This window comes from Rhodotorula graminis (assembly GCF_001329695.1).
Source record: "Rhodotorula graminis WP1 unplaced genomic scaffold RHOBAscaffold_13, whole genome shotgun sequence".
Taxonomy (NCBI): domain Eukaryota; kingdom Fungi; phylum Basidiomycota; class Microbotryomycetes; order Sporidiobolales; family Sporidiobolaceae; genus Rhodotorula; species Rhodotorula graminis.
The window spans coordinates 577,852-600,409 of NW_017264940.1; the positions used below are offsets into that span (position 1 = coordinate 577,852).

At 67.4% G+C, this 22,558-nt stretch overlaps 8 protein-coding genes across 8 annotated transcripts; 4 read left to right on the forward strand and 4 right to left on the reverse strand.

Annotated features, from left to right (window-relative positions):
- Positions 1-278: 278 nt before the first annotated feature.
- Positions 279-2,900, reverse strand: RHOBADRAFT_55573 (uncharacterized protein; the record flags this gene model as incomplete). Its single annotated transcript, XM_018417916.1, has 15 exons — positions 279-418; positions 484-555; positions 628-743; positions 829-998; positions 1,087-1,250; positions 1,326-1,491; positions 1,565-1,596; positions 1,676-1,797; positions 1,867-1,941; positions 2,012-2,113; positions 2,181-2,311; positions 2,371-2,449; positions 2,516-2,579; positions 2,642-2,734; positions 2,811-2,900. The coding sequence occupies 15 exons, from the start codon at positions 2,898-2,900 to the stop codon at positions 398-400; spliced, it is 1,497 nt and encodes a 498-aa protein (XP_018268955.1). The 3' UTR covers positions 279-397.
- Positions 2,901-3,670: 770 nt separating this feature from the next.
- RHOBADRAFT_39036 (uncharacterized protein) lies at positions 3,671-6,186 on the reverse strand (the record flags this gene model as incomplete). Its single annotated transcript, XM_018413585.1, has 12 exons — positions 3,671-3,923; positions 4,032-4,133; positions 4,214-4,250; positions 4,362-4,599; positions 4,689-4,910; positions 4,987-5,056; positions 5,122-5,133; positions 5,209-5,259; positions 5,368-5,533; positions 5,606-5,749; positions 5,852-5,873; positions 5,976-6,186. The coding sequence occupies 12 exons, from the start codon at positions 6,184-6,186 to the stop codon at positions 3,864-3,866; spliced, it is 1,335 nt and encodes a 444-aa protein (XP_018268956.1). The 3' UTR covers positions 3,671-3,863.
- Positions 6,187-6,513: 327 nt separating this feature from the next.
- Positions 6,514-7,801, forward strand: RHOBADRAFT_46497 (uncharacterized protein; the record flags this gene model as incomplete). Its single annotated transcript, XM_018414799.1, has 3 exons — positions 6,514-7,272; positions 7,344-7,625; positions 7,715-7,801. 3 exons carry the CDS (start codon positions 6,514-6,516, stop codon positions 7,799-7,801), a joined length of 1,128 nt encoding a protein of 375 aa, XP_018268957.1.
- Positions 7,802-8,508: 707 nt separating this feature from the next.
- RHOBADRAFT_46498 (uncharacterized protein) lies at positions 8,509-10,394 on the forward strand (the record flags this gene model as incomplete). The annotated part of the gene is made up of 7 exons (XM_018414800.1): positions 8,509-8,646; positions 8,749-8,897; positions 9,162-9,245; positions 9,323-9,543; positions 9,674-9,747; positions 9,839-10,164; positions 10,304-10,394. The coding sequence occupies 7 exons, from the start codon at positions 8,509-8,511 to the stop codon at positions 10,392-10,394; spliced, it is 1,083 nt and encodes a 360-aa protein (XP_018268958.1).
- An 859-nt stretch (positions 10,395-11,253) lies between these two features.
- RHOBADRAFT_39044 (uncharacterized protein) lies at positions 11,254-14,526 on the forward strand. Its single transcript, XM_018413586.1, has 18 exons — positions 11,254-11,462; positions 11,545-11,551; positions 11,613-11,636; positions 11,716-11,751; positions 11,822-11,836; positions 11,982-12,185; positions 12,254-12,358; positions 12,428-12,466; positions 12,585-12,742; positions 12,813-12,902; positions 12,992-13,298; positions 13,370-13,473; positions 13,552-13,576; positions 13,681-13,852; positions 13,975-14,020; positions 14,085-14,186; positions 14,255-14,289; positions 14,371-14,526. Exons 1-18 carry the CDS (start codon positions 11,272-11,274, stop codon positions 14,427-14,429), a joined length of 1,719 nt encoding a protein of 572 aa, XP_018268959.1. The 5' UTR covers positions 11,254-11,271; the 3' UTR covers positions 14,430-14,526.
- A 4,166-nt stretch (positions 14,527-18,692) lies between these two features.
- On the reverse strand, positions 18,693-19,634 carry RHOBADRAFT_46501 (uncharacterized protein; the record flags this gene model as incomplete). Its single annotated transcript, XM_018414801.1, has 4 exons — positions 18,693-19,082; positions 19,153-19,251; positions 19,311-19,465; positions 19,526-19,634. The coding sequence occupies 4 exons, from the start codon at positions 19,632-19,634 to the stop codon at positions 18,693-18,695; spliced, it is 753 nt and encodes a 250-aa protein (XP_018268960.1).
- Positions 19,635-20,186: 552 nt separating this feature from the next.
- Positions 20,187-21,033, forward strand: RHOBADRAFT_55577 (uncharacterized protein). The gene is made up of 5 exons (XM_018417917.1): positions 20,187-20,216; positions 20,281-20,295; positions 20,355-20,569; positions 20,676-20,796; positions 20,865-21,033. Exons 3-5 carry the CDS (start codon positions 20,366-20,368, stop codon positions 20,945-20,947), a joined length of 408 nt encoding a protein of 135 aa, XP_018268961.1. The 5' UTR covers positions 20,187-20,216; positions 20,281-20,295; positions 20,355-20,365; the 3' UTR covers positions 20,948-21,033.
- Positions 21,034-21,061: 28 nt separating this feature from the next.
- On the reverse strand, positions 21,062-22,518 carry RHOBADRAFT_55578 (uncharacterized protein; the record flags this gene model as incomplete). The annotated part of the gene is made up of 5 exons (XM_018417918.1): positions 21,062-21,668; positions 21,753-21,876; positions 21,941-22,056; positions 22,123-22,197; positions 22,262-22,518. The coding sequence occupies 5 exons, from the start codon at positions 22,516-22,518 to the stop codon at positions 21,104-21,106; spliced, it is 1,137 nt and encodes a 378-aa protein (XP_018268962.1). The 3' UTR covers positions 21,062-21,103.
- Positions 22,519-22,558: the final 40 nt, after the last annotated feature.

A 22,558-nucleotide genomic window follows, 5' to 3' on the forward strand; every position in this document is an offset into this window, starting at 1 on the left:
GACTCGAGCGCGGCCACCTCCTTCTCGTCCGGTTCGCATCAAGCCTGTGCGCCTCAGCTCGCCCTCTTTGCGAGCGACACCGCCAGCAGAGGTCTCGGAAAGCCGCTCGAGCAACTGCGGCAACGAGTGCAACTCGCGCGAGCCTCAGCTGCAGCCATCCGCGGCACAGGCGAGGCCCGACCGCGGCGCCCGACGGCAGTTCGCGCTTCTGAAGCTCTCTGCACGTCATACTCTCTCTCGACCGAAGCGTCGACGAGGCCGACAGGCAGGCGAAGTATAGAGGAAAGCGAGCGACGTTACGAGGGCGCGAAAAGTCTACGGCAAAGATGGACAAGGAAGGTCGAAGGGAAAGGGGGACTAGAAGGCGAAGCTCAAGGCTGGAAGACGTAGAGGAGGTCTATGAGAGGCGCGCGTGACCCTGCGGGAACGAGGACGGTGAGGGCTGCGACGCTTCGAGAGCGAGATCGAGCGAGCTGGACGCACCTGCGGGAGATGCCGCTTCTCAATCCGGGTCGTATTCGTCGACGGCCGCTTGAGCTGGTACAGCGAGAATGCCTGCAGGGTGCACGAGTGTCAGTGACCGGACGAGGAGGAGGAGGAAGAGGAAGGGCAAGGGCAGAGACGCACCGAGACGCTCGGACCGCCGCCGCAGTACTGCGTCGAGTTGCCGTTGCACACGCTCGAGCACCACCCGATGTCGAGCTTTGCCGTCGCAGGATAGAGCGGCCCGACCCAGCATTGACCTGCGGATGGGCGACCTCCTTCCTCGGTGAGTTTCTCGTCCTCGGGCGCGCGAACAGGGGAGGAGAGGAACGACCGGCGACGCACCGTAGTACTCGAGGCCGGCCCAGCCGTAGCCCGCGTCGGCCGCTGCGTCGAGGCACGCGTCGACGCTCTCGACGTTGAGGATCGAGTGCGGGAACGCGCGCGCCGTCTGGTTGTCGGCAAAACAGCCGAGGTACGTCCAGTCCTGGTACGACACGACCGTCTCGGGCGTGCTGCGGGACGAGTTGAGGTCGAGTCAGTCACGGCTGGCGAGCGCGAGAGGTCGACGAGAGAGAGAGAAAGAGAGAGAGGAGGACGAACCCGTCGACGACCTCGGCGCCGAGCGGCGGGATGTCGCCAGGGTAAACGGTCGGCGTGAAGCGCTCAGGGTACGGGACGTCGGTGCACGAGGTCGAGAGGGCGTCCTCGCGGGTCCACGTGATCGGGTTGCAGCCGGGGAGCGCCTTGAGGTTGCCCTCGACGACCTGCGACGGCGGCGGCGGCAGAGTCAGTCCCTACTCGACGACAAGCGACGAGGAGGAAGAGGGAAGTGGGCGCACCTCGTTGTAGTCGGGCGTCTTGTGGCAGAACTCGGGGTACTCGACCTGGGCCCGGTCGCGGTTGTACAGCTCGAGGACCGGACAGTCCTCGATTTCGCCGCCCGGGTCCGTGCACACCTCGATCGCCTGCTGAAGCAGGTCTTGCGGCCAGCCGTTGAAGAAGTCGCTGTTGCGCATGCAGGTGAGCGTTAGGTTGTGCTCGTCGAGAGGAGTAACGAGGAGGGGAACGAGCGACGAACGCGTGCCAGCCGAAGCCGTAAGGGTCGCCCATCTGTCGCCGCACCGTCGTCGAGTCAGTGACGGCTTCTGAGTACATGTTTCGAAGAGACAGAGAGAGAGAGGGGACGTACCGCGAGCACGAACGGCTGACTCGGGTTCATCGTCTCGTTGCGGTAAGGTTCGACATCTTGAACGGCGAACGAGATCTCCATGAAGAGCGTGACGAGGCGGACCGGGTGCGAGTCGGGGCAGGCTGTTCGACAAGGTCCGTCAGTACGTCGACGGAGGAGACGAGGAGGAAGGAGAGAGCGCGAGGACGCACGCCCAATCTCGCCGTCCGAGTACGCCATGTGCGAGCCGTCCGGGTTGTACAGGTTGACGCCGTCCCAGCATGACGCTGCACGAGTGAGAGTGTCAGGAGGGCTCGTCGTCGTCGAGAGAGAGGGAGAGAAAGAGAGGCGACGCACGGAACCGCACCTCGCCCCTCAAGTTGTCGCTGCAGTACCGGTCGACGGGCAGGCCGCTCCCCTCGACTCGTGTCGGCTCCGGCGCACCGAGGCAGTTCCACCCTGCGAGTAAGCGTCGACGTGAGCGACTCGGGCGGCCAAGGCGACGAGGTGAAGGGAGAGGACGGACCGATCGTGTCCTCGGCACTGCCCGCGAGGTTGTACGAGCGCGCGAACGGGTCGCCGGCGAGCATGCGGAACCCGGGCGGGAACGCCGTCACGTTGGTCTTGTCGGCCTCGTTGAAGCGGAACAGGTAGTATCTGTGGCTCGGTCCGGCGTCAAGAGAGGCCCGAGCGGGACGAGAGAGAATGGGACGCACGCCAAGCCGCCGTCGAGCTCGCGCACTCGAGTAAATGTGTCGTTCGCCCAGTGCACATAGAGCGAAGGATGCCAGTAGGCTGCGGGCGGCAGAACTCGACGTCAATCGACGGAAGAGGGGAAGAGGGAAGGCGAGTCGAGCGCACCTGACATGTCCTCCTTGGCGTGCGCGCTCGTACACTGACTCGCCCGCAGGCTCTCGTACGTCGCCTGCACGTCGCCGAGGGTCAGTCGCCGTTCACGAGAGGCGCGAGAGGGAGCGCGCGACGCACATCGGGCGAGAAGTTGCTGCCGCCGGCGACCGAGTGCACGTGCGCCGACACCGTGTGCGGCATGACGATCGGGTCGACGCGCTCGACGACGAGCTGCGGGTGCGACAGGACCGTGTGAGACGGCGACGGCGCGGAAGGAAAGGCGTGACGAGGAGGGAGAGAGACGCACGAGGTTGTCCAGGGGCATGCGGAAGAAGGCCTGTGCGGGCGCGACGAGCGCAGCTGCACTGGCGAGCGCAGCGAGAGTCGAGCCGAGCATCTCTGGAGAGCTGGGCGCAGGAGCAGGGAGAGAGGTGCCAGCCGAGGGCGAGCGAGGGAGAAGCAGAGCGGTCGCGCTGCCAGCACCCGAGGAGCTCGAGGGGCCCGACCTCGCCTCGGGCTCCGTGACACGCTCCGAGCGAGAGCGCACAACACTGCCCCTCTGACCATCACCGTGCTCCGTCCCATCCACCGCTGCGGCCGCGCGTCTCGCGCGCGTCCTCCCCCGCGTCCGACGCGCGCGCCTGAGCCACGCGGCGCAGAACAAGCTCTCGGCCCCCGATCCTGGTGCGGCCGAGAGCAGCACGGCGGAAGCATGCGCGAGCTGCGGGGCGGGCGGCGTGGCGTGCTGCCCTGCGCGCTGGTGGCCGAGCTGGCGAGGTCGGTGGGTGGAGCGAACGGAGAGCTGGGAGGACGAGTGGGCAGCGACGGGTGCCGACAGCAGGCGTGCGTGATGCGCAAGGCTGAGCCCCTGCAGCCTGCGCTGCGCGCGGCAGCTGTGCGGTGGCGGCGACGGTGGACGAGCGCGAGAGAGCGCCGAGCGGAGCTTCGAGACGAGGCGACCCTGTCTCGCCTGTCTCGCGAAACAGCTGGCCTGTGGGCAAGTACTCGCTCGGTGCAGCTCTCGGTATCACGCGCAGGGTCACTCTCGCAATCGAGAGCGTCGCACGAGAGAAGCAACAGAACGAGGCGAGTCTAAGATTTCACAAGCGCACGAGCGCGCGCTCTATCGACGAGGCGCTCGGTACCGGCCGGCACGATGAATGCGAGGGAGAGAGAGAGAGAGAGAGAGAGAGAGGGGAGGGGAACAATGCGAGTGGGACAACGAGGTTGGAGAATGAGGACGAGAGGACGAGGCTGAGGTTGAGGAACAGGAAGGGCGCCCGCTCTTGGGGATGCAGGATGTCGAGCTGGCGTCGGGCGAGGTCTAGGTGTAGGTCGGTGTGCAGGTGTAGAGACGAGTCTAGGCGGTGTGGAGGTAGTCGACCGGGCGGAAGAAGCCCTTGGGGCCGAACCAGGTGCCCTGAAAGTGCGAGTCGACGAGTCAGTCCCAGGGGCTCAAGACCCTACTCTCGGCGACGAGCCTGCGCTCGCACGACGAGAGAGAGAGAGAGCGAGGAGCGAGACGCACGTTGAGGAACGACGACCAGTAGACGCGCGGGAAGAGGTCCTTCTTGAGGTGGAAGTAGAGGCGGTTGGGCTTGTCCTGCGAGCCGAGGATGGGCGCGAACGTCTGCGGGTGCGAGGGAGGCAAGGCGTCAGGTCAGGTAAGACGAAATGAGGAGAGGAGAGGAGAGAGGGAGCGGGGCGCACCTCCTTGGGGACGCCGCCGTATTTGAACTCGGCGAGCCTGCGGACGAAGACGAGGGAGGACGGCGTCAGGCCCTCACGTGCGTCTATCGAGCGCGAGCGCGCCTTGCGGCACGCCACGCTCGAGAGCGAGAGAACCGAGGCGACGCACATGAGCTCGTTGTGGCCGGTCAAGAGCGGGCAGCTCGCGTACCCGTCGTACTTGGCGGGCAGCTCGTGGCCGTCGTGCAGCGCGCGCAGGTTGTCGACGAGGACGGGCGCCTGGCTCGAGATGGCGGCGGCCGTCTTCGAGTTGGGCATGCTCGACGCGTCGCCGAGCGAGAAGACGTTGGCGAACTTGGTCGACTGGGTCGTGGCCGGGTCGACGGCGACCCACCCGGCGGCGTCGGCTGCGGAATGACGAGAGGCGCAGCCAGTCAGGGCCTCGGTCTAGTGAGTGGAGACGGACCAGACGAGGGAGAGAGGTCGCTCGACGCACCGAGGGGCGACTGCTTGACAAAGTCGGGCGCGACCTGGGGCGGCACGACGTGAAGCAGGTCGAACTCGCGCTCGACCTTGTTGCCGTCGGGGCCCGCAGCGAACGTCGCCACCTTGCGGCGGTGGTCGACGGCGACGAGGTTGTGGTTGAACAGGCCCTCGACGTTGCGGTCCTTGCGGATCTGCTCGAGCGCGGCAGAGTACTTGGGGACGCCGAACATGGCTGTGCAGGGGCGACGAGAGTCAGCGCTCGCTCTGGAGAGATCGGCCGGGGCCGAGGGAGGGAGAGGAGGACGCACTCGGGGTGCCAGTCGCGAATACGGGCTTGACCTGGTCGCGAACGCCCTCGTTGCGCCACTGCGACTCGGCCTGCGGGATCGAAGTGTCAGCGTCCGCCGAGGGGAGGAGAGAGAGGCGGAGAGTGAGGGGCGCACCATCCAGAGGACCTGTGCGGGCGAGAGGGGAAGGTCAGCTCGACGAGGCCGGGCACACGGGTGACGAGAGGCGAGAGCGGGACGCACCTTCTGCGGAGCACCGGCGCACTTGATGATGCCGGCTGGCTGGGTGAAGATCTGCTCGAGAGAGAAAGGAGGGCAAGGGGAGGGAGGTCAGCTCGACGAGTCGGGAGGGGAGGGGACGCGCGTCGCTCGGGCAAGAGAGGGAGAGAGAGTGGGACGCACCGCCGTGCCCTTCTTGAAGGCCTCGATGTTGCGCCACGTCTTCTCGACCGTGTTGAGAGCGTAGATGCTCGAGACGGCCGAGGTCGGGTCGGCGAGGCCCTCGTTGAGGCCCTTGACGGCGTCAAAGTTGATCTTGAGGCCGGGCGCGACGATGAGGAAGTCGTACCTGCGGAACGAGGGGACGAGTGAGCTCGAGTGACACGAGGGAGGACAAGGAGGGAAGGAAGCGAGGACGCACTTGATCTGGGCGTCGTCGGCGGTCGTGACCTGGTTCTGCTCGGGCTGGAAGGTCGAGACACGGGCGGTGTAGCGCTTGACGCCTGCAGGGATGACGGCGTCCATGGGCTTGCGCATCTGGTCGAGGGACGAGAGGCCGGTGCCGCTGTTTCGGTCGCGCGCGAGATGTCAACGAGGGGCCGGGGGAGGAGGGGAGTATGAGGGCGACCTCGCGCTGTGGCCGGGCTGAGAGGAAGGTGGGACGCACACGAGGGTCCATCCAGGCTGGTCTGCGGTGCGCAACAGGTCGCGGTGAGCGTTGGTCGAGCGAGACGAGGGCGATCACGCCACCGGTTCGAGGAGGGGGGAGAGAGAGGGAGGGAGGGACGGACAGTGGTGCTCGGCTGCGGGCTCGATGATGGCGATGTCGCCGTCATTCAAGGGCCGCTTCTCTGCGGCAAAGGCGCGTCGGAGCTGAGCTGCGACGGTGACGCCTGCGGTGCCGCCTCCGACGACGACGAACTTGTGGCTCGAGGTGGACGCGAGGCGGGCAAAGGTGCGGGCAGGCACAAAGGCGCGCGTGCTGCGGGTGGCGGCAAGCATGGCGGTCGAGTCGGTGAGGGAGAGGTGGACAGCGAACGACAGCAGCTCGGCTCCGAGGTCGAGGAGGAGGAGGACGATTCGTCGGGTGTGGGATCCACCCGCTCGACGAGCTCAGCAACGACGGGTGCCACCTTGCAGCCACTCGAACACTCTCGCCGACCCACCCTCGAGAGCCTCGCTGCTCGTCAACCTCTGCCGTCGTCGCACCTCTCGGCCGGCAACAGACCTCGCGGCAACAGAGCGTTACCTCGCCCACGACCACCAGGGCCAGCGTGCTCTGCTCAAGCTTGACCACCACCACCACGCCCACCCATCAACCGCCGCGCCATGCTCCGCCGCGCCGCCGCCGCCCTCGCCGTCCCCACCTCGACTCGCCGCCCAACCTTGGCCTCGCTCCCTCTCCGCCGCATCGCCTCCAGCGCCACGAACAGGCCTCCGACACTCGCACACCCGGCCACGCAGCCATCCCGCACCGCCACCACCACCGCCGCCGTCACCCCGCTCTCCCCTTGGCGCACCCACACCCCGGCACCCGACGCTTCCCCCTCGACCCCGCTCGTCTACACCTTCTACCACGACCCGACCGCCACCTGGACCTACCTCGTCGTCGACCCCGACACCCGCCACTGCGCCGTCATCGACTCGGTCCTCGATTGCGACCCAGCTTCGCGCACCGTGTCGACCACGACCGCCGACGCCCTCGTCGCCTTCATCCACCAGCAGCACCTCACCGTCGACCACATCCTCGAGACACACGCCCACGCCGACCACCTCACCGCCGCCGCCTACCTCCAGTTGCGCCTCTCGACCCCGGCCGACGACATCGACGCCCCCTCGACCTCGCCCTCGCGCGTCGTCCCCATCGGCGCCCACAGCGGCATGCGCTCAACCCAGGCCCACTTTGCCCAACTGTACGACGTGCCCGCCGCCGAACTCGACACGGCGTTCGACGCCCTGTACGACGAGGGCGACCAGGTCCGCGTCGGCGCCCTCACCGGCGTCGTGTGGCACCTGCCCGGCCACACGCAGTGCAGCGCCGGCTACGTCTTTGGCGACAGCGTCTTTACCGGCGACTCGGTCCTCCTTGTGCGTGCCTCGTCTCTCTCTCTCTCACGGGCCTCGTTCATCCCGGCGCACGCACTGACCCTCGCCCACAGCCCCCGACCGGCACCGCCCGCGCCGACTTTCCCCTCGGCTCGCCCTCGGCCCTCTTCTCGTCGACGCAGCGCCTCCTCGCCCTCGCCCCGAACGTCCGCCTCTTCTCGGGCCACTCGTACCCGCTCGCCGGCGCGTCCAACCTGTGCTCGGCCACGGTCGCCCAGCAGCGCGCCCTCAACCCGCACGTGCACGACGGCGTCGACGAGCAAGGGTTTGTCAAGATGAGGAGCGAGCGCGACCAGGGCTTGAGCGAGCCGAGGCTGCTCCACCAGTCGCTCCAGGTGCGTCCCCCCTCCCTCCTCTCCCCCTCGCTCCCTCTCTCTCTCCGTCTCAGCTCGCGCTTGTGACTGACCTTGGTCTCGCCCTACAGGTCAACATCCGCGCCGGCCGGCTACCGCGAGGCGCCAACGGCCAGCCATACTTCCGCACGCCGCTCCACGCCCCGACCGTCCTCTAGCGCCGCTCCTCGCCTCCCTCGTCCGCCCCGCCGCCGTCGCTTGTCGTGCCACCCGCACCTGCAACGTCGTCGCTTGTTCGTGTGCTCGACGACTGTCGCCGTGCGAGAGGTGAGCGGCTCCTCGACCGAGTCGACCTTCCCAAAGCGCTCTCTCGCACCTTGCTCTCGCTTCGAGCCCTCGCTCGTCCTCGCTGCTTCTCCTTCGCTCGCTCGGCAGCTCTCCTCCACTCGCTATCGCTGCACCTGCGCGAGCGCGCCAGCTGGCGCCCTCCACGCCGGACCGCTCGCCGACTCGGTGGAGGCCTCCACGCGTCGAGCGCTGCGAGCGCTCGAGGGCCGCGAGCGCAAGCCGCAACGCTTTCTGGCGCCTCTCGTTCGAGGCTCTCGAGAGGGGAGCGCGCTCGCCGAGAGCGAGAGGCCAACTTGAGAGCTCGCGCGGCGCTCGCACGCTCGCACGGGCCGCTCGACGGTCGACCTTCCCAAGTCGGGCTTACTCGCCGTCGGATGACGCGGCCGTCCATTTTTCGAATTGCCCGAGAATCGTCGATTGAGGCCTCCACTCGAAGCCGGATCGTCTGTGGGGGGAGAGCGTCAGCTCCACCTCGAGGAGCGCACCCGTCGCCCCCTCCTCTTCTTCTCTCCCGTCGCTACTCTCGCTGCTTCTTCAGCTACACCGCACCAGCACATCGACAAGCACCTCTATCATCATGTCGCAGCAGCAAGACTACAAGTTCGAGGGCTGGAACGCGCTCGACAAGAACTCGGTCAAGGGCCAGATGGTTTGGCAGGAGTACGAGCCCAAGGCGTTCGCCGACGACGACGTCGACATCAAGATCATGTACTGCGTGAGTCTCCTTTACCTGCCGCGTCGAGCCCGAACGAGGCAGCGCCTCGTCTCTCTCTGAACGTCGCACTGACCCTCCTCCTCCTCTTCCTCCTCGCGACAGGGCGTCTGCGCCTCGGACATCCACACCATCTCGGGCGGCTGGGGCGACATGCCGTGGCCGGTCGTGACGGGCCACGAGATCCTCGGCGAGGTCGTTCGCGTCGGCCCCAAGGTCAAGCACGTCAAGGTCGGCGACATTGCTGGCGTCGGGTGCGTCCCTCGCTCTCTCTCTCTCTCTCTCTCGTTCGCGGTGCAGCTCGAGAGACGACGACGAGCGTGTCGACGAGGCAGTGCAGGCGTTGACTGACCGAGACGTGCAACCTTCCCAACCTCCTCCCTCTCCCCCTCGACCTCCCTTCTCTCCTCCGCTTCTACGTTCCTCGGTCCCGTCCTACCTCTTCGACCTCGCCAACCTACTCGTCGACCCGCCACTCGCCCACGACCTCCTCTCGCCGTCGCATTCCTCCACTACAGTGCGCAGAACGACTCGTGCCTCGAGTGCGACCAGTGCCTCAAGCACCGCGAGCCGTACTGCGACAAAGGACAAACTGGTACCTAGTGGGTCTTCTCCTAGACTCTCCGGCATGCCTCGCGACGAGCTGCAGCGAGCTGACCTCGTCGCCTCGCGTCCGCAGCGCCGGCATCTACTACCGCGAGGGTCCGGGCAAGGGCGCCAAGTCGTACGGCGGCTACGCGAACTACCACCGCGCACCCAGCCACTTCGTGGTACCCATTCCCGACGGCCTTGACCACGCTCTTGCGGCGCCCATGCTCTGCGGCGGCGTCACCGTCTACTCGCCGCTCGTCCAGTACGGCGCCGGCAAGGAGGCCAAGGACGTCGGCATCGTCGGCATTGGTGGACTTGGGCACTTCGGGCTTTGTCAGACCTCTCCCCTTTCTCTCGGGCCTCGCCTGTCCCCTCTCTTTCGGGCCTCGACAGAGCCCTTGCCTCTCCTGTGCGTGACTGACCCGCTCGACGCACACAGTGTTCGCCAAGGCCCTCGGCGCCAACGTGACGGCCATCTCGCACAGCGAGAGCAAGAAGGCCGACGCCGAGAAGGTGCGCTTCGCCCTCCTCCTCTTTGAGAAGGCCCGAGCGCGACCTGACGCGCCTTCTCCTTCTCCCTCCCTCCTCCCTCCTCCTCCCGCAGATGGGCGCGACCCGCTTCATTGCGACGCACAGCGGCAAGGAGGATGACTTCAAGCCGTACGCGCGCTCGCTCGACCTCATCGTCGCGACGACCAACGACGAGTCGATGCCCCTCACGGGTTACCTCTCGCTCCTCCGCCCCGGCGGACACCTCATCCTCGTCGGCGCGCCCGAGAAGCCTCTCCCGGCCATCCCGGCGTTCCCGCTCATCCTCAACAACGTCCACATCGCCGGCTCGGCCATTGGCTCGCCCAAGCTCATCAAGGAGATGCTCGAGCTCGCCGCCAAGCAGAACGTCAAGTCGTGGATCGAGAAGCGCGACATCAAGTGCGTCCTCGCCTTCTCTCGCTCCATGTCGACGTCGAGCGGCGACGCCGACGCCGCCGCCGTTTCTTCGACTCGACCTCGCACTGACTACCTTCCTTCCCTCCCTTCCTCCGATCCTCTTTCGTTCTCTCGCTCACAGGGACGCGAATCAGACCGTCATCGACATGAAGGCGAGCAAGGCTCGTTACCGCTACGTCCTCGTCAACACAGCCAACGGCGGCAAGCTCTGAGCGCGCCTTTCGAGGCGAGTCGCCGCGGTCGCGCCTCGTGTGCGACGTCCCGTTTGGCTAGAAACCCTTGTGTAAAGACTCGAGTGCCCCGTTCGTCGTCCCTTGAGAGTATGAGAGCTCGTGTGTGAGAGCGGCTAGCGCTCACAGGTGGCGCTCGAGCCTCGCTTTCGACTCGCCTTTTTGCGATTCGGCAGATCAGTCCTTCCCGGCTCTCTTCACTCTCGAGCTCTACAGGAGATCACTGACAAAAGGCGCGAAGAGAACCGGCGAGGAGCGGGAGAGCGATGGTCGCGCGGCGAGAGCAGAAACGCAAAAGAGGGGGCACCCGCTCCACCTCCTCCCACCTCTCGCCCCGCTCGCATCGCTCGCACACGCTGCACAGCCCTGCGTCTGCTGCGCTCGGAGCCTGAGGATCGACAGCACTGGGCGACCGCGGTGGACGCAGGGCCAGCGCTCGGCGAGCTTTCCCTCGAGCTTCCCCTTCGACGACCCGGAGCTCTGCGATTCGACTCCCGGTCATCGTAACCTCGCTCAGCGACGGTCGCAATTAAGGCTGGTCGGCTGGGCAACCCGGTCCAAGTGCCGCCCGGTCGTTTCGCCCGCATCGCCTGCAGGAGCGAGGGTCCGCAAGGGCTTTTCGACCTCGCATCGAGCTGGAGGTGCGACGGTGCGTGATCGCGCTCGCGGCAGACGCACGCGGAGAACCGCGCACCCACGTCTCGCTTTAAGCACCTCCCTGGGCTCGTGCCGATCGACCCTGGGAAGGCGGCGAGCTCCCAGCTCAAGCCTCGCGCCCCACACCGCCGCTCGCCTCGCGCTTCTTTGCTTTCCTCCCCGACCTCGAGCTCGCCTGCTTTGGCATCTCGCCACCATCACCATGGTCGAAGCCACCCTCAGCAAGGAGCAGCGCGACACGGCCCTCAACGACGAGCCGACCATCGCCCCGCCGATCGACGCCGACATCAAGCACAGCGACGCCGCCTCTCGCCTCGAGCACCTGCGCGTCTCGGACGATGAGCTCGTCGGCAAGCTCAAGTACGAGCAGCTGTCGCTCTACGAGAAGAAGTCGTGCGTCCTCGTCCCCCTTTGGCCTCGTCGTCGTCGAAGCGCTCTCGAGCAGCTCCCTGACCTCTCCTCTCGCTCCCTGCAGCGTTCTCGTGCGCGCTCATTGCTCCTCTCGTTTGACGTGAGCACCACAGCTGACTCTCCCTCCCGCAGATCAACCGCGAGCTCGATTTCATGGTGCGCTCCTCTCCCTCCTCGAGCGAGACGCGCACACGCTCAGGATCAGCAAGCTCACCTGCTTCGTCTTCGTACGCAGAACAAGGCGTCGTTCTGGGGCATGGGTCGCTACCAGGTGCGTCCGTCTCGAACTCGCGCGACGAGGAGCCTCGAGCGTGACCCTGACCTTCTCGATCGTCACGCAGTGGTGCATCTTCTTCGTACGTCGCCGTCGCTTTCCCTCGCGCATTTGGCTCCTCCGCACGGGACGAGCGGTGCTCGTCGAGCATCGAGCGGCTGCGCGCGAGGTGAGCCACGTGGGCGAACCGCGACCTGACCTCGAGCTCTCCCTCTTTGCGCGCGCAGCTCTGCGGCTTCGGCTACTTTCTCGACCTCGTCTGGGCGCAAATCGGCGGCCTCATCGGCGGTCAGATCCAGCAGGAGCTCGGCATCGCCGACAACCGCATCGGCGACCTCTCGACCTGCTTCTCGGCCGGCCTCACGGTCGGCGCCTTCTTCTGGGGCCTCGCCGTCGACATTATCGGCCGCCGGTGGGCCTTCAACTTGACTGTGCGTCCCTCTGTCACCTACAGCGCCGACGAGATATGTCCTGACACCTCGTTACCCTCGTCTCGCAGTGCCTCATCGCGTCCGTCTTTGGCCTCATCTTTGCCGCGCCGAGCAACTATGGCGCTCTATGCTTCATCAACTTCTGCATCGGTCTCGGCGTCGGCGGCAACATCGTGAGCTCCGCATTGCTCTGCCTCTCGCCGTGTCTCGTCAACGCGAACTGACGTCGGACGACCCTGCAGCCCATCGACGCCTTGATCACGCTCGAGTTCCTGCCGACCGTGAGTCCAGACGCCTCTCTTAAGCCTCTGTGTCACTCGAGGATGCAGCTGCAGCGGCCGCGGCGTCACTCCAGGTTTCGAAGCCCGCGCACTGACCCTCTCCTCCCTCGTCCCGCAGAACCGGCGCTTCCTCCTCTGCGCCCTCTCGACCTTCCAGCCTCTCGGCGTTACCATCGCCTCGCTCATCTCGTGGGGCCTCGTGCCTCGCTACGCCTGCGACACGGCCCTCCCGGCGTGCGGAGGAGGCGTCGAGCCCTGCTGCCGGCGCAGCGACAAGTGCGTCCGCCTTTCCCGCCTCTTTCAGGCCGACGCGTCGGACTCTCCCTGACACGACACACACCCGCAGCATGGGCTGGCGCTACGCCGTCATCGTCTGCGGCTGCATGACCCTCGGCATTTTCATCCTGCGCTTCGTCGTTTTCACGTTTTACGAGTCGTGCGTCTTCTGGCTCTCTCCTCTCTTTCTCTCGAGCGCGAGTCCGCTCAGGCGCCTGTGCGGCCCACACTGACTCGTCGTCCGTGCAGGCCCAAGTTCCTGCTCGCAAAGGGTCGCGACGACGAGGCGATCGACGTCCTGTACAAGATCGCCAAGTTCAACAAGCAGCCGCAGCCGCAGCTCACGATCGACGATTTCCGCCTGCTCGACAAGGAGGTCGCCGAGCGCGAGTCGATCACGTCGGACGAGCCTATCCTCGAGGGCACTCGCCCTCTCACGACTGGGCAGCTCATGCGCCAGCGCCTCAAGCAGTTCGCCGGCCAGTTCAAGCACCTCAAGGGTCTGCTCGCGACGAAGCGCATGATCTGGCTCTCTCTCACCCTCTGGGTCGCCTATGTGCGTCCTCTCGTCCTCCTTCCCCTTCCTCGTCGTTCACCACGAGCTGACTCTGGTATCCTCCCTCGCAGATGGCGCTCTTCTTCTCGTTCTCGATCGCGGGTGGCTACCTGCCACTCATCCTGCGCGCCAAGGGCATCGACACGAGCGCCGGCCTCGACGAGACTTACCGCAAGTGAGTTGCGTTTCCCGTCCACCCAACTATCCGTCTCAGTCCGGCAGCAGCACCCTGACGCTCTCTGCCCCGTCCCAGCTACGTCATCGTGTACCTGCCAGGTGTACGTCCCTCCCTTCCCTCTCGTCGGCGGTCGCCGCAGCGCGACCTTCTCAAACCGACCTTCCTTCTCGCGAGCCGCCTCTGACCCTCCTTGCCCTCTCGCAGGTCACCGCGACAATCCTCGGCGCGTTCCTCATGGAGATCAAGTGGCTCGGTCGCAAGTACGCCATGGCGTTCGCCGCCGCGCTCATGGGCACGTCGCTCTTCCTGTTCGCCACCGTCTCGTCGTTCACGGCGTACACGGGCCTCAACCTGTTCGAGTACTGGGCTCAGTCTCGTGCGTCCTCTCTCTCGTACTTCTCGGCCGACGCGGGAGCTGACGACCGTTCATCCCGGCCTTTCCTCCTCCCTCGTCCTTCCCCTCTTTCGCGTCGACCACCTGCCTCGCGCCACCTACAGTCTATGCCGCTCTCCTCTACGCCGCGACGCCCGAGTACTTCCCTGCGTGCGTCGTCTGGCTCCTCTCCTTGTCTCGCAGCCGAACGAGCCTGACCTCCTCTCCCTCGCAGGCCGTACCGCGGGTCGGGATCCGGCATCGCCTCGACGCTCGGCCGTCTCGCGTCGACGGTCGCTCCCGTTGCGTCGGGTACCATCTTCAACCCTCGCAGCAAGTGCGTCGACTCCTTCTTCTCTTCCATGTGCGCGAGGTGCGGACCTGACCCTCGTTCCTTCCTCGCAGCTCTGTCCTGTATATGGCCGGTGGTGCGGCTCTCGGTGCGTCCTCGTCTCTCTTTCTCTCTTCCTCTCTCCCTTCACTCGCTCGGGGACTCGTCGTTGACCCTGTTCTCCATGCAGTTTCGATGCTCGCGATCCTGTGCTTGCCGTTCGACACTCGCGGGCGTCACACTTTCTGAGCGAGTTCTCGCTCGTCCATTCCCAGCCTTGTCTCTCTCTCTCTCCTTTCCACGGTTCGTGTAGATACCTGCAGTTGCAGATCGACTTTGTTCAGGGATTCGACTCGCTGCACAGCGACGGCGAGAGAGATGCTCGAGCGAGAACACGAAGAGGCCGGGCGCAGCGAGCTGTGCGGTTGAAAGCGCGCGACGCGGCGCTTGGTCGATTCGACCGGCGGTCGTGCTCACGGTCGACCAGTCGCACCGGCGAGCACGAGCGAGGCATCGTTCGCCAGCGCGCAGACGAGAGCGGGCGCGAGCCGGTCACACTCGCCCGAGCGGTCTCTCGCAGACTCGGTTGATGCGGACGGTGTAGCGAGACTCTCGTGCGCCCGCAAAGCAGCGCCCGGAGAGTGAGAGAGGGACAGAGGAAGATCAAACCGAGGAGCGGACTGATGAAACCGGGCTCGCCTCAGCCTGCTCACCACCGCGCCTTGAGCTGCTGGTCGCGCTTCAGCAGCGCGCAGAAACGCTACATCGACGTCCTCCAGCGCGCACCCACCCTCAGCGCCCGCCCCAGTCGCACACGGCCGCTCCCTCCCCACCCCGTGTTGCTCGATCTCGCCGCACGACAACCACCAGGGCCGACAACGCTCGGCGCGTCGGAGGAGCTCGTGGGAGAGTCGGGTGCACGCGGTGGAGTGCTTGTCCGGCCCAGCTGTCGGTGCGTCCCCTCTCTCAGCCCGCGCCGCCTTGCGGCTCCAGCCCCGGCCCCTCGCGGCTCAATAGGGCTCGCAAAAGCGAGCCAAGCTAACTCTGAGGCCGCACGCAGAGATGTCGGAGCCTGTTGCGTCAACATCCGCCTCGTCGGCGCCGCCGCCGAGACCGTCGTCGACCGCTCGCCGTCTGCCCGGCGCCTGGGCTCGACCGACATCCTCATCCAGCTCGAGCGCACACCGACGAGTCGACAGAGCGTTCGTGAGCGACGTCGGCGCGCCGGACGGCGGCGGCGGAGCGTCTCGGCGGTCGAGCGGCCGGGCGCTCAAGCGGCCGAGGGCGAGCTCGAGCCTCGACGGCAGCGAGCAGCGAGCGGGCAAGGGCACGTCGCCGACGCGGTGGAGCGTCTATGGCGAGCCACAGCCAGCGGGCGCAGCTCGTACCGGCGTCGAGGCGTCGCCGGACCGAGGGCCAGCGCAGCCGCCACGCGCACAGCCACCCGCGGCGCCGGCCCGGTACGTCGACGCCTCGAGCGTCCTCGCTCCGCCGTCTGAGCACCTCGCCGAGCACCAACCGCCCCCTCGTACCCGGCGCCTGTCGCCTCGCCCCACGACTCGCCTCTTCGCGCCTCGACCCGCCGAGGTGCCTTCCAGCCGCACTCTCGACACACGACGACCTCCTCCTCCTCCGCCAAGACCGCCGCCGTCCGCCTATCCTCAAGCTCCCCATCCTCCCCACTCGCGCGCACCGCGACCGACCACGTCCTTCTCGTCTTCCCTTCCTTCCGCCGCACCAAGTTCGCGCTCGAGCGTGGCAGGCGTTCGGCCTCCCTACCCCGACCCGCAGTCGTCGAGCCAGGCGTCGTCGCACGTCCCGGCGAGCTCCTTTACGCCGTCCTACATCCGCGACCGCTACGCCGCCCCGAGCACCTCGGCACCTCGACCGAGCGCGCCATCGACCCGGCGCCATCGACCCGCGCTCCTCGAGTCCAGGCGAGGTCCAGCGCCGCTCGCGCTCCTGTTTGACGGGCAGGACGACCCTCCAGGCGCGGCTCGACCGCCACCTCGCCCGCCGCCATCAGCGCTCGCGCCGGCGCCGGCGTCGGCGCCAGATCGGCCTCACGTGCCGCCCTCGCTCCTCTTCCTGCGCACGACGGACGCCGGGGCGAGTGAGCGAGCTCGTCGAGCGCGCGAGGAGGCCGAGGCGGAGGAGCATCGGCGGCGCAGCGTCTGGACGGCGGCGGCCAAGGCCAGCAGCGCCGCCGTCGCCCCGACGGCGCCGCCTGTTGCAAGGTCGTCGCAGCCTATGCGCGAGGAGCTGCAGCGAGCACCTCAGCTCGAGCAGGTCGCGCCGGCGTCGCTCTCAGCCGAGGACGAGCGCGAGCTTCGCGCTCTCTTCTCGCCGCCACCCTCGCCTTCGCCCTCGCCGCCACCAGCTCTACCGCCCGTCGAGCCGTCGCCCTACATTCCGCCAACCATGTCGCACCCGCCGCCGTCGGCCGCACCGCAATCGCGCAGCGCGTCGCCCGAGCTCTTCCTCGGCCTCTACGACTCGCCGCGCCAATCTCGCCAGGCGCCACCCTCGACTCGCCCTGTTTCCCCGCCATGTCAGCCATCCACGACGTCCGACGAGCGTGCCGATCGCTTTCGCAGCCGTTCGACACACGTGCTGCGCGCCAACGCCGACGAGCGCTCGTCCACGACCGAGAGCGCAGCTGCCCTCTCGGCCTTCGAGCTCAGCTACGAGCCCGAGGGCTCGCCCGAGCTCGTCATGGGCATGAGCGGCGAGCGCGAGAAACCGTCGAGGCCGGGCGGGCCAGGCGGGACGGGTCCTCCTCGCCGGGCGCAGCAGGCCGCGGCGGCGGGCAAGGGCAAGGGCAGGTGGATGAAGAGGAGGACCAAGGGCAAGGCGTGGACGATGCTCGAGCCCGAGGACACGTGGTGGACGAGGGACCTGGGCGACGAGCGGGCGGTCGAGGCGGGTCCGGGGCAGTCGGGTCGGCGCGCGCTCCAGCATCAAGGGTGCGTCCTCTCTCCCTCTCGATACGCCCGACGCCTGAACTTGCCCTGACACTGTCTCTTTGCAGGTCCGCCGAGCAGTCGCTCGAGCTCACGCTCCGCCAGTTCATCCTCCCGGCGGGCGTCGTCCCGCGCTCGGCGCTCGAGACCGGCCGCATCCTGGTCGACCTGCACCTCACGCTCCACCGCACACACGAGCTCGAGGCGACGTGGTCGATCTCGTGCGAGCGCCAAATGCGCGTCGGCCTCGTCGCTGAGCGGGTCGAGTCGGCCGATCCGCCCTCCCGCACGTTCCGCCTCGAGCACCCGGGCGCCATCCCGCTCCACGTCGACCCGGCCGCCCTCGCTCCGCCAGCACGGTCGCTGTACTTGTCGGTCGCCGTCATGATCGGGCAGGAGCAGCTCGTCGTTCGACAAGTCGTCAACGTCGCCAACCCGTTCCCGCCCTTCTCGGCCTTCCTGCCTTTTCGTCCTCACCCACCCGACCAATCTCGCACCCTCGCCCGTCACGACCTCGCCTCGAGCGGCTCGTCGCCGCTCGTTGCCGGCATCGCGATCGTCCTCGCCGCTCAACCCGTTCCCGACCTCGTACCGCCCACCCCGCTCGACATCACCTCGCTCCTCTCGGCGCGACTCGGCCGGCTCGGGCTGCATCGTCAGGCGCCGAGCGGCGTGTGGGTGCCCGACGGCGTCGCGGTGCGCTCGCCGGCGACCAACGCCATGCACGAGAGGCGCATGCTGAGGCTGGACGGCGGCGCAGAGCGGCCAGCGTTCGACTTTCTCGTGCGTCCCTCTCCTCTCTCCTCTCTCGGGGTACCTCCTGACGTCCTTGTCCTCCCGCTTCGCAGACCAAGGTGCCGCACGCGCCAGGCGAGCTCGTTCGCGTCTTCGCCCATGACTCGGTCGAGGCGACGCGAGCCGCCGTGTCGAGCAAGGACGAGGTGCGTCGCGCTGTCACTTTCTCTGCCTCTCTGGATCGGCACGAGCCTGAGTCCTGACGTATGTCGTCCGTCCGCGTCTCGCAGGAGATCACGCGCTCGTCGATGACGCCGAACGAGAAGCTCCTTGCTCGCATGCAGGTCCGGTGGTGCCTCGTCAACCCGTGCGTCCCTCTCTCTCTCTCTGGCGTATGACAGGATGTAGCCTGACGGGTACGACGAGGCCCTGCAGCTACCCGCCGACCGTGTACCACCGCGAGCGCGCGTGCTGGGTCCACTACGCGCCCCTGATCTCGCGCTTCAACCTGCGCTCGACGCTCGCCATGCACCTCGTGCGACACCTCCTCGCGCACAAGCTCGTCACGCAGCCGCAGCTGAGGGAGATCGTCCGCGCGGTCGATCGCGAGGTCGAGAGGGTCGAGGCGGGCGAGAGGGAGGGGTACGACGACTGGCGAGGGAGGTCTGGCGGGGCTGAGTAGTCCCTCTCGCTCTCTGTTGTTGACATGCATAAATGTTCTGCGTTGCGCCTCGATCCTGTCCCTCGTCCGTCCTCGCCCACCGACTCGTGCCGCCCGTCCCGCTCGGCCCTCCTCGTCGCTCCTTGTCCACCTTCACGCCCGGCTACGACGCTTCCTCTCCTGCCTGTGCCGCTCCCACTCTCCGTCCTCCTCACTGCTGAGACCGCTCCTCTCGCTCGCGCTTTCCCACGCGCTGCCCTCGCCGCCACCGCCGCCGCCGCCAACGCGCGCGTACCGACCCTTGTCCCTCGACGAGGCAGCGCCAGAGCGTCGAGCACGGCCGTGCGGGAGGCTCATTTCGATGTCCTCGCCCCGCCGCCTGAGGAGCTTGCCGTCGCTGCCCATTGGTGCGGCCGCAGAGGCGAGAGGGACGCTGGCGCTCGACGGTCCGCCGGCGCTGCGCACCTCGCGCAGGAGCGCAAAGTAGGCCCAAGCGGCCCAGGCGAGAGGGGCCACGAGGAGGAAGATGGCGACAAGGATGAACTGGCGCGAGGGCGAGGACGTCAGTGCGGGCTTGCGGAAGGAACGGACAAGAAAGAGGAAGGAGACGCACGGTCCCGAGAGCGATTGAGCGAGACTCGGCGACGCTGAAGGTCGCAGAGAGCACGATGGGCGCCCAGACCGTGTACACGAGGCTGAGGAGAGTCGCGAACTGTGGAAAGGGCGAGGTCAGCGTCGGAACCTGCGGAAGGAGGAGAGGCCCAAGCGCACACCGGCAACTGCAAGGGCCATCTTGAGCGTCACATCGTGGTGGTCCCACCGCGTCACGAGCGTCTCGAGGATGCCCAGGACGCCCGAGAGCGCACCGGTGGCGAAAGTCGCGATCGCAAAGACCATGCACGCCGGCGAGTCGAGTTGGTCGTATCCTGTGCGGCACGGACGCGTCAGTGAGGGGCCGCCTTGGTGGAGGGAAAGGAGGGACGCACGGTACGAGTACAGGGTCGACGAGTAGAAGAGCGCCGGGACGCAGACCAACAGCGAGAAAATGGCGGCGCCAAGGGCCGAGCGCGACTGAGTCGAGCAGCAGCAGCCCATGCCTGCGTCGTGCGAGGTGGATTGAGCGCGACGTGAGCGTACGAGGGAGAGCTCGAGACGAGCTCGACGATGCGCGAGCAAGATGCTGCACGGACTTTCCGGCGCGGAGGCGGCTTCGGCGAGCAGGAGGCGGACGGACGAGGAGCGAACGCGCACAGGGGCACCGCCCGGGCGGTGGGCGCCACCGGGCGAGCTGCAGAGCTGTGTTCGTCCTCCTCGACCACCGACAGAGCCGTCCTGCGGCAGTGCGCGACGAGGAGGGAGGGCCGTCTCGCTCGACGCAGTTGGCGCCGCCCAGTCCAGTTCGAAATCGCTCGTTCGCTCCTCTCGCCGTCGCCCAGCTCGACCAGCTCTCGGGATCGACAACTCTACGAAGCGCTCAGCGTCAGAGGTGGAGCACCGCCAGCGCGAGGGCCGAGCTCGAGAGGCCGACGAGGGGCACGAGCCGGCGCGAGGCTGAGCCTGACGTTGTCCAGGTGGAGCGGCGGCCGAAGGGTTCGACGTGGGGAATCGAGGTCCAGCTTGCTCCTTCTCGTCCAGCACACTCTCGCAAAGCTTGACAGCTTGAGACCAGCACGCATCGTGAGTCCTCCCTGTGCACCTTGTCGAGCGAGCGACGCACTGACCCTCTCTCTCCTCCTCGCAGAACCCGCTTCCTCCTGTGCGCCTCCTCCCTCTCGCCCTGCGTCGCCGCCTCGCCTGACCCTTTCCGTCGAGCAGCACCTACCCCCATGTCGACCAACCCCAACACCGCGCTCGCCGAGGCCCAGTTCGCCTCGCTGTCGGACAAGACGGCGTCCGACTTCCGCCAGCAGGGCACGACGTCGGTCGACGACGAGAGCGGCGTGACGGACGGCGGCCTCGGCGAGTTCCAGAAGTTTGGCGCGGGCGTCGAGGTCGGACGGACGGGAGCGAGCGGTGGTGGCGACAACATGGTGCGTCGAGCGCTTGCCTCGAAGGTGGCTAGGAGGGTCGTCGGCGACGTCGGCGCCTCGAGCTTCCTTCTCGGGCACCACCTGACTCACGCCTCTCTCCCCGCAGAACATCCCTCCCGAGCAGGGCGGCAACGCGCGTACCGAGGGCTCGCACGCGTCGCACTTTGACGGCGTCCCGGCCGGCGAGGACAAGGACTCGTGGCTCGCCAAGACGCAGCCGGGCCAGAGTACGTCCCTCTCGTCTCCCTCTCTCTCTCGTCAAGGGTGCCGAGACTGACGACGAGCGCGTACGCAGTCAACCAGAGCGGCAGGTCGAACGAGACGGCGGGCACGATCGACGCGCCCAAGGACGGCAAGCCTCAGCTCGAGGAGCAGTGAGCGGTGCCGCACGAGCGAGGGGGGCAGCCCGAACAGTACATAGCATGACGTCGCAATGCAGCAAAAGCAGTGTCCCGCAGCCTCTCGCTCTCGGTCGTCGCGCTCGAGAGGAAGCGCATCGTGCCTTCTCAAACTCGAACCCGTGCTCGAGCAGCGCTACCCGACCGTCCTGCTACGCCCCTTGCTCGCCGAGCTCCGTACTGCCGCACTCTCGTCCCCTGCCGCTCGCCCTTTGCCCGCGTCGTCCCTCTTGCGCGGCGTCTCTCCCCCGAGACCGAAGCCGTCCGCCCTCGCCGGCGTCGACCGCCCCGCCTCCTTGGCCACCGCACGCTCCCTCTCCCACGCCTCTGCGCGCTCGACGATGAGCGCAGGCAGGGCCTGCTCGCGCTCCCACCGCGGGTCGGGCGCACCGTCACCGCCGTCCTGGCGCTCGAGCCCCGCGTCGTCGCCCGCGAGGAGGAGCACGTCCCACGTCCTCTGCGCGCTCCAGGGCCGCCGCTCGTCGACTCGAGAGGACGAGGTGGTTGCGGGAGGGCCGGCGAGCAGGTCGGCTTCGATTCGGGCGACGCGGTCGGGGATGCTGAGGGCGCTGTGGGCGATGGCGGCGGGGCTCGAGGAAGAGGAGGAGGGTGCGGGGAGGCCGCATTCGGGTATGAGGCGTGAGACGAGGGACTGGAGGGTTGCGAGGCGGGTGTGGAGGATCGGGAGCTCGGTCTCGAGGCTGTTGCGCGACGAGGACAAGGGACAGAGTCAGGTCGGATCGAGTCGAGGCGCGCTCGAATACAGAGAGAGTCACAGAGCGCACCGTGTGAGGTACTCGGCCGTCGGTGCGGGAAGCGCTTGACGCGCGGCGCGCTGCTGCGCCGGGTCCGACAGCGTGTGCTTGGCGCGCAGGTCGGCGACGAGCTGGGCGTTGCGGCGGTTGAGGCCTGTCCAGTCTAGGATGTCAGGGGCGGTGTCCGAGGAGATAGAGAGAGAGCGCGAACGACGCACGAAGGAGGTCGCGGCGCAAGAGGGCACGCTCGGACGAGAGGCTCGAGAGCTTGTCGGTGAGGGCGAGGAGCGAGAGCGAGAGGGCGTCGCGGCGGCGCAAGAGGGTGGTCAGGGCGCTGCGTGGCGGTGAGAACGTTTTGTGAGTACGATGACAGTGCAAGGAAGGATGTAGAGGGGCGTACAGCTGGTCGGGCGACGCGAGAACCGACGGCGAGAGGGACGAGAGGTGGGTCGAGACGAGGTGCGACTGGTCAAGACTGCGGGCAAGGGTGCGCCTATCAGGGTCGTCTGGGGATGCGGCTCGGTAGGGAGGGGACGCACGCTCGTTGGACGCCGTCCTGGAGGGCGTCTTGCGCTCGTTCTCGCGCGAGTTGACCTTGGAGCGACGCGAGGCGGGTCTCGAGGTCGCGCTCCCTTGAGCGAATGGCGTCGGGCGAGTGGTCGGGCGTGCGCTCGTCTTCGAGTTGGCGCAGGCGTTCGCGCTGTTCGAGGCGAGTGTGGGCCTGGGCGAGTTGAGTGCGGAGGTGCGAGTTGGTCGACAGGGCGGCGGCGAGAGGCGACACTGGGGGCGAGTTCATGGCTGTAGGGGTGCCCGAGTCGGTGCAGCGGATGCACTGT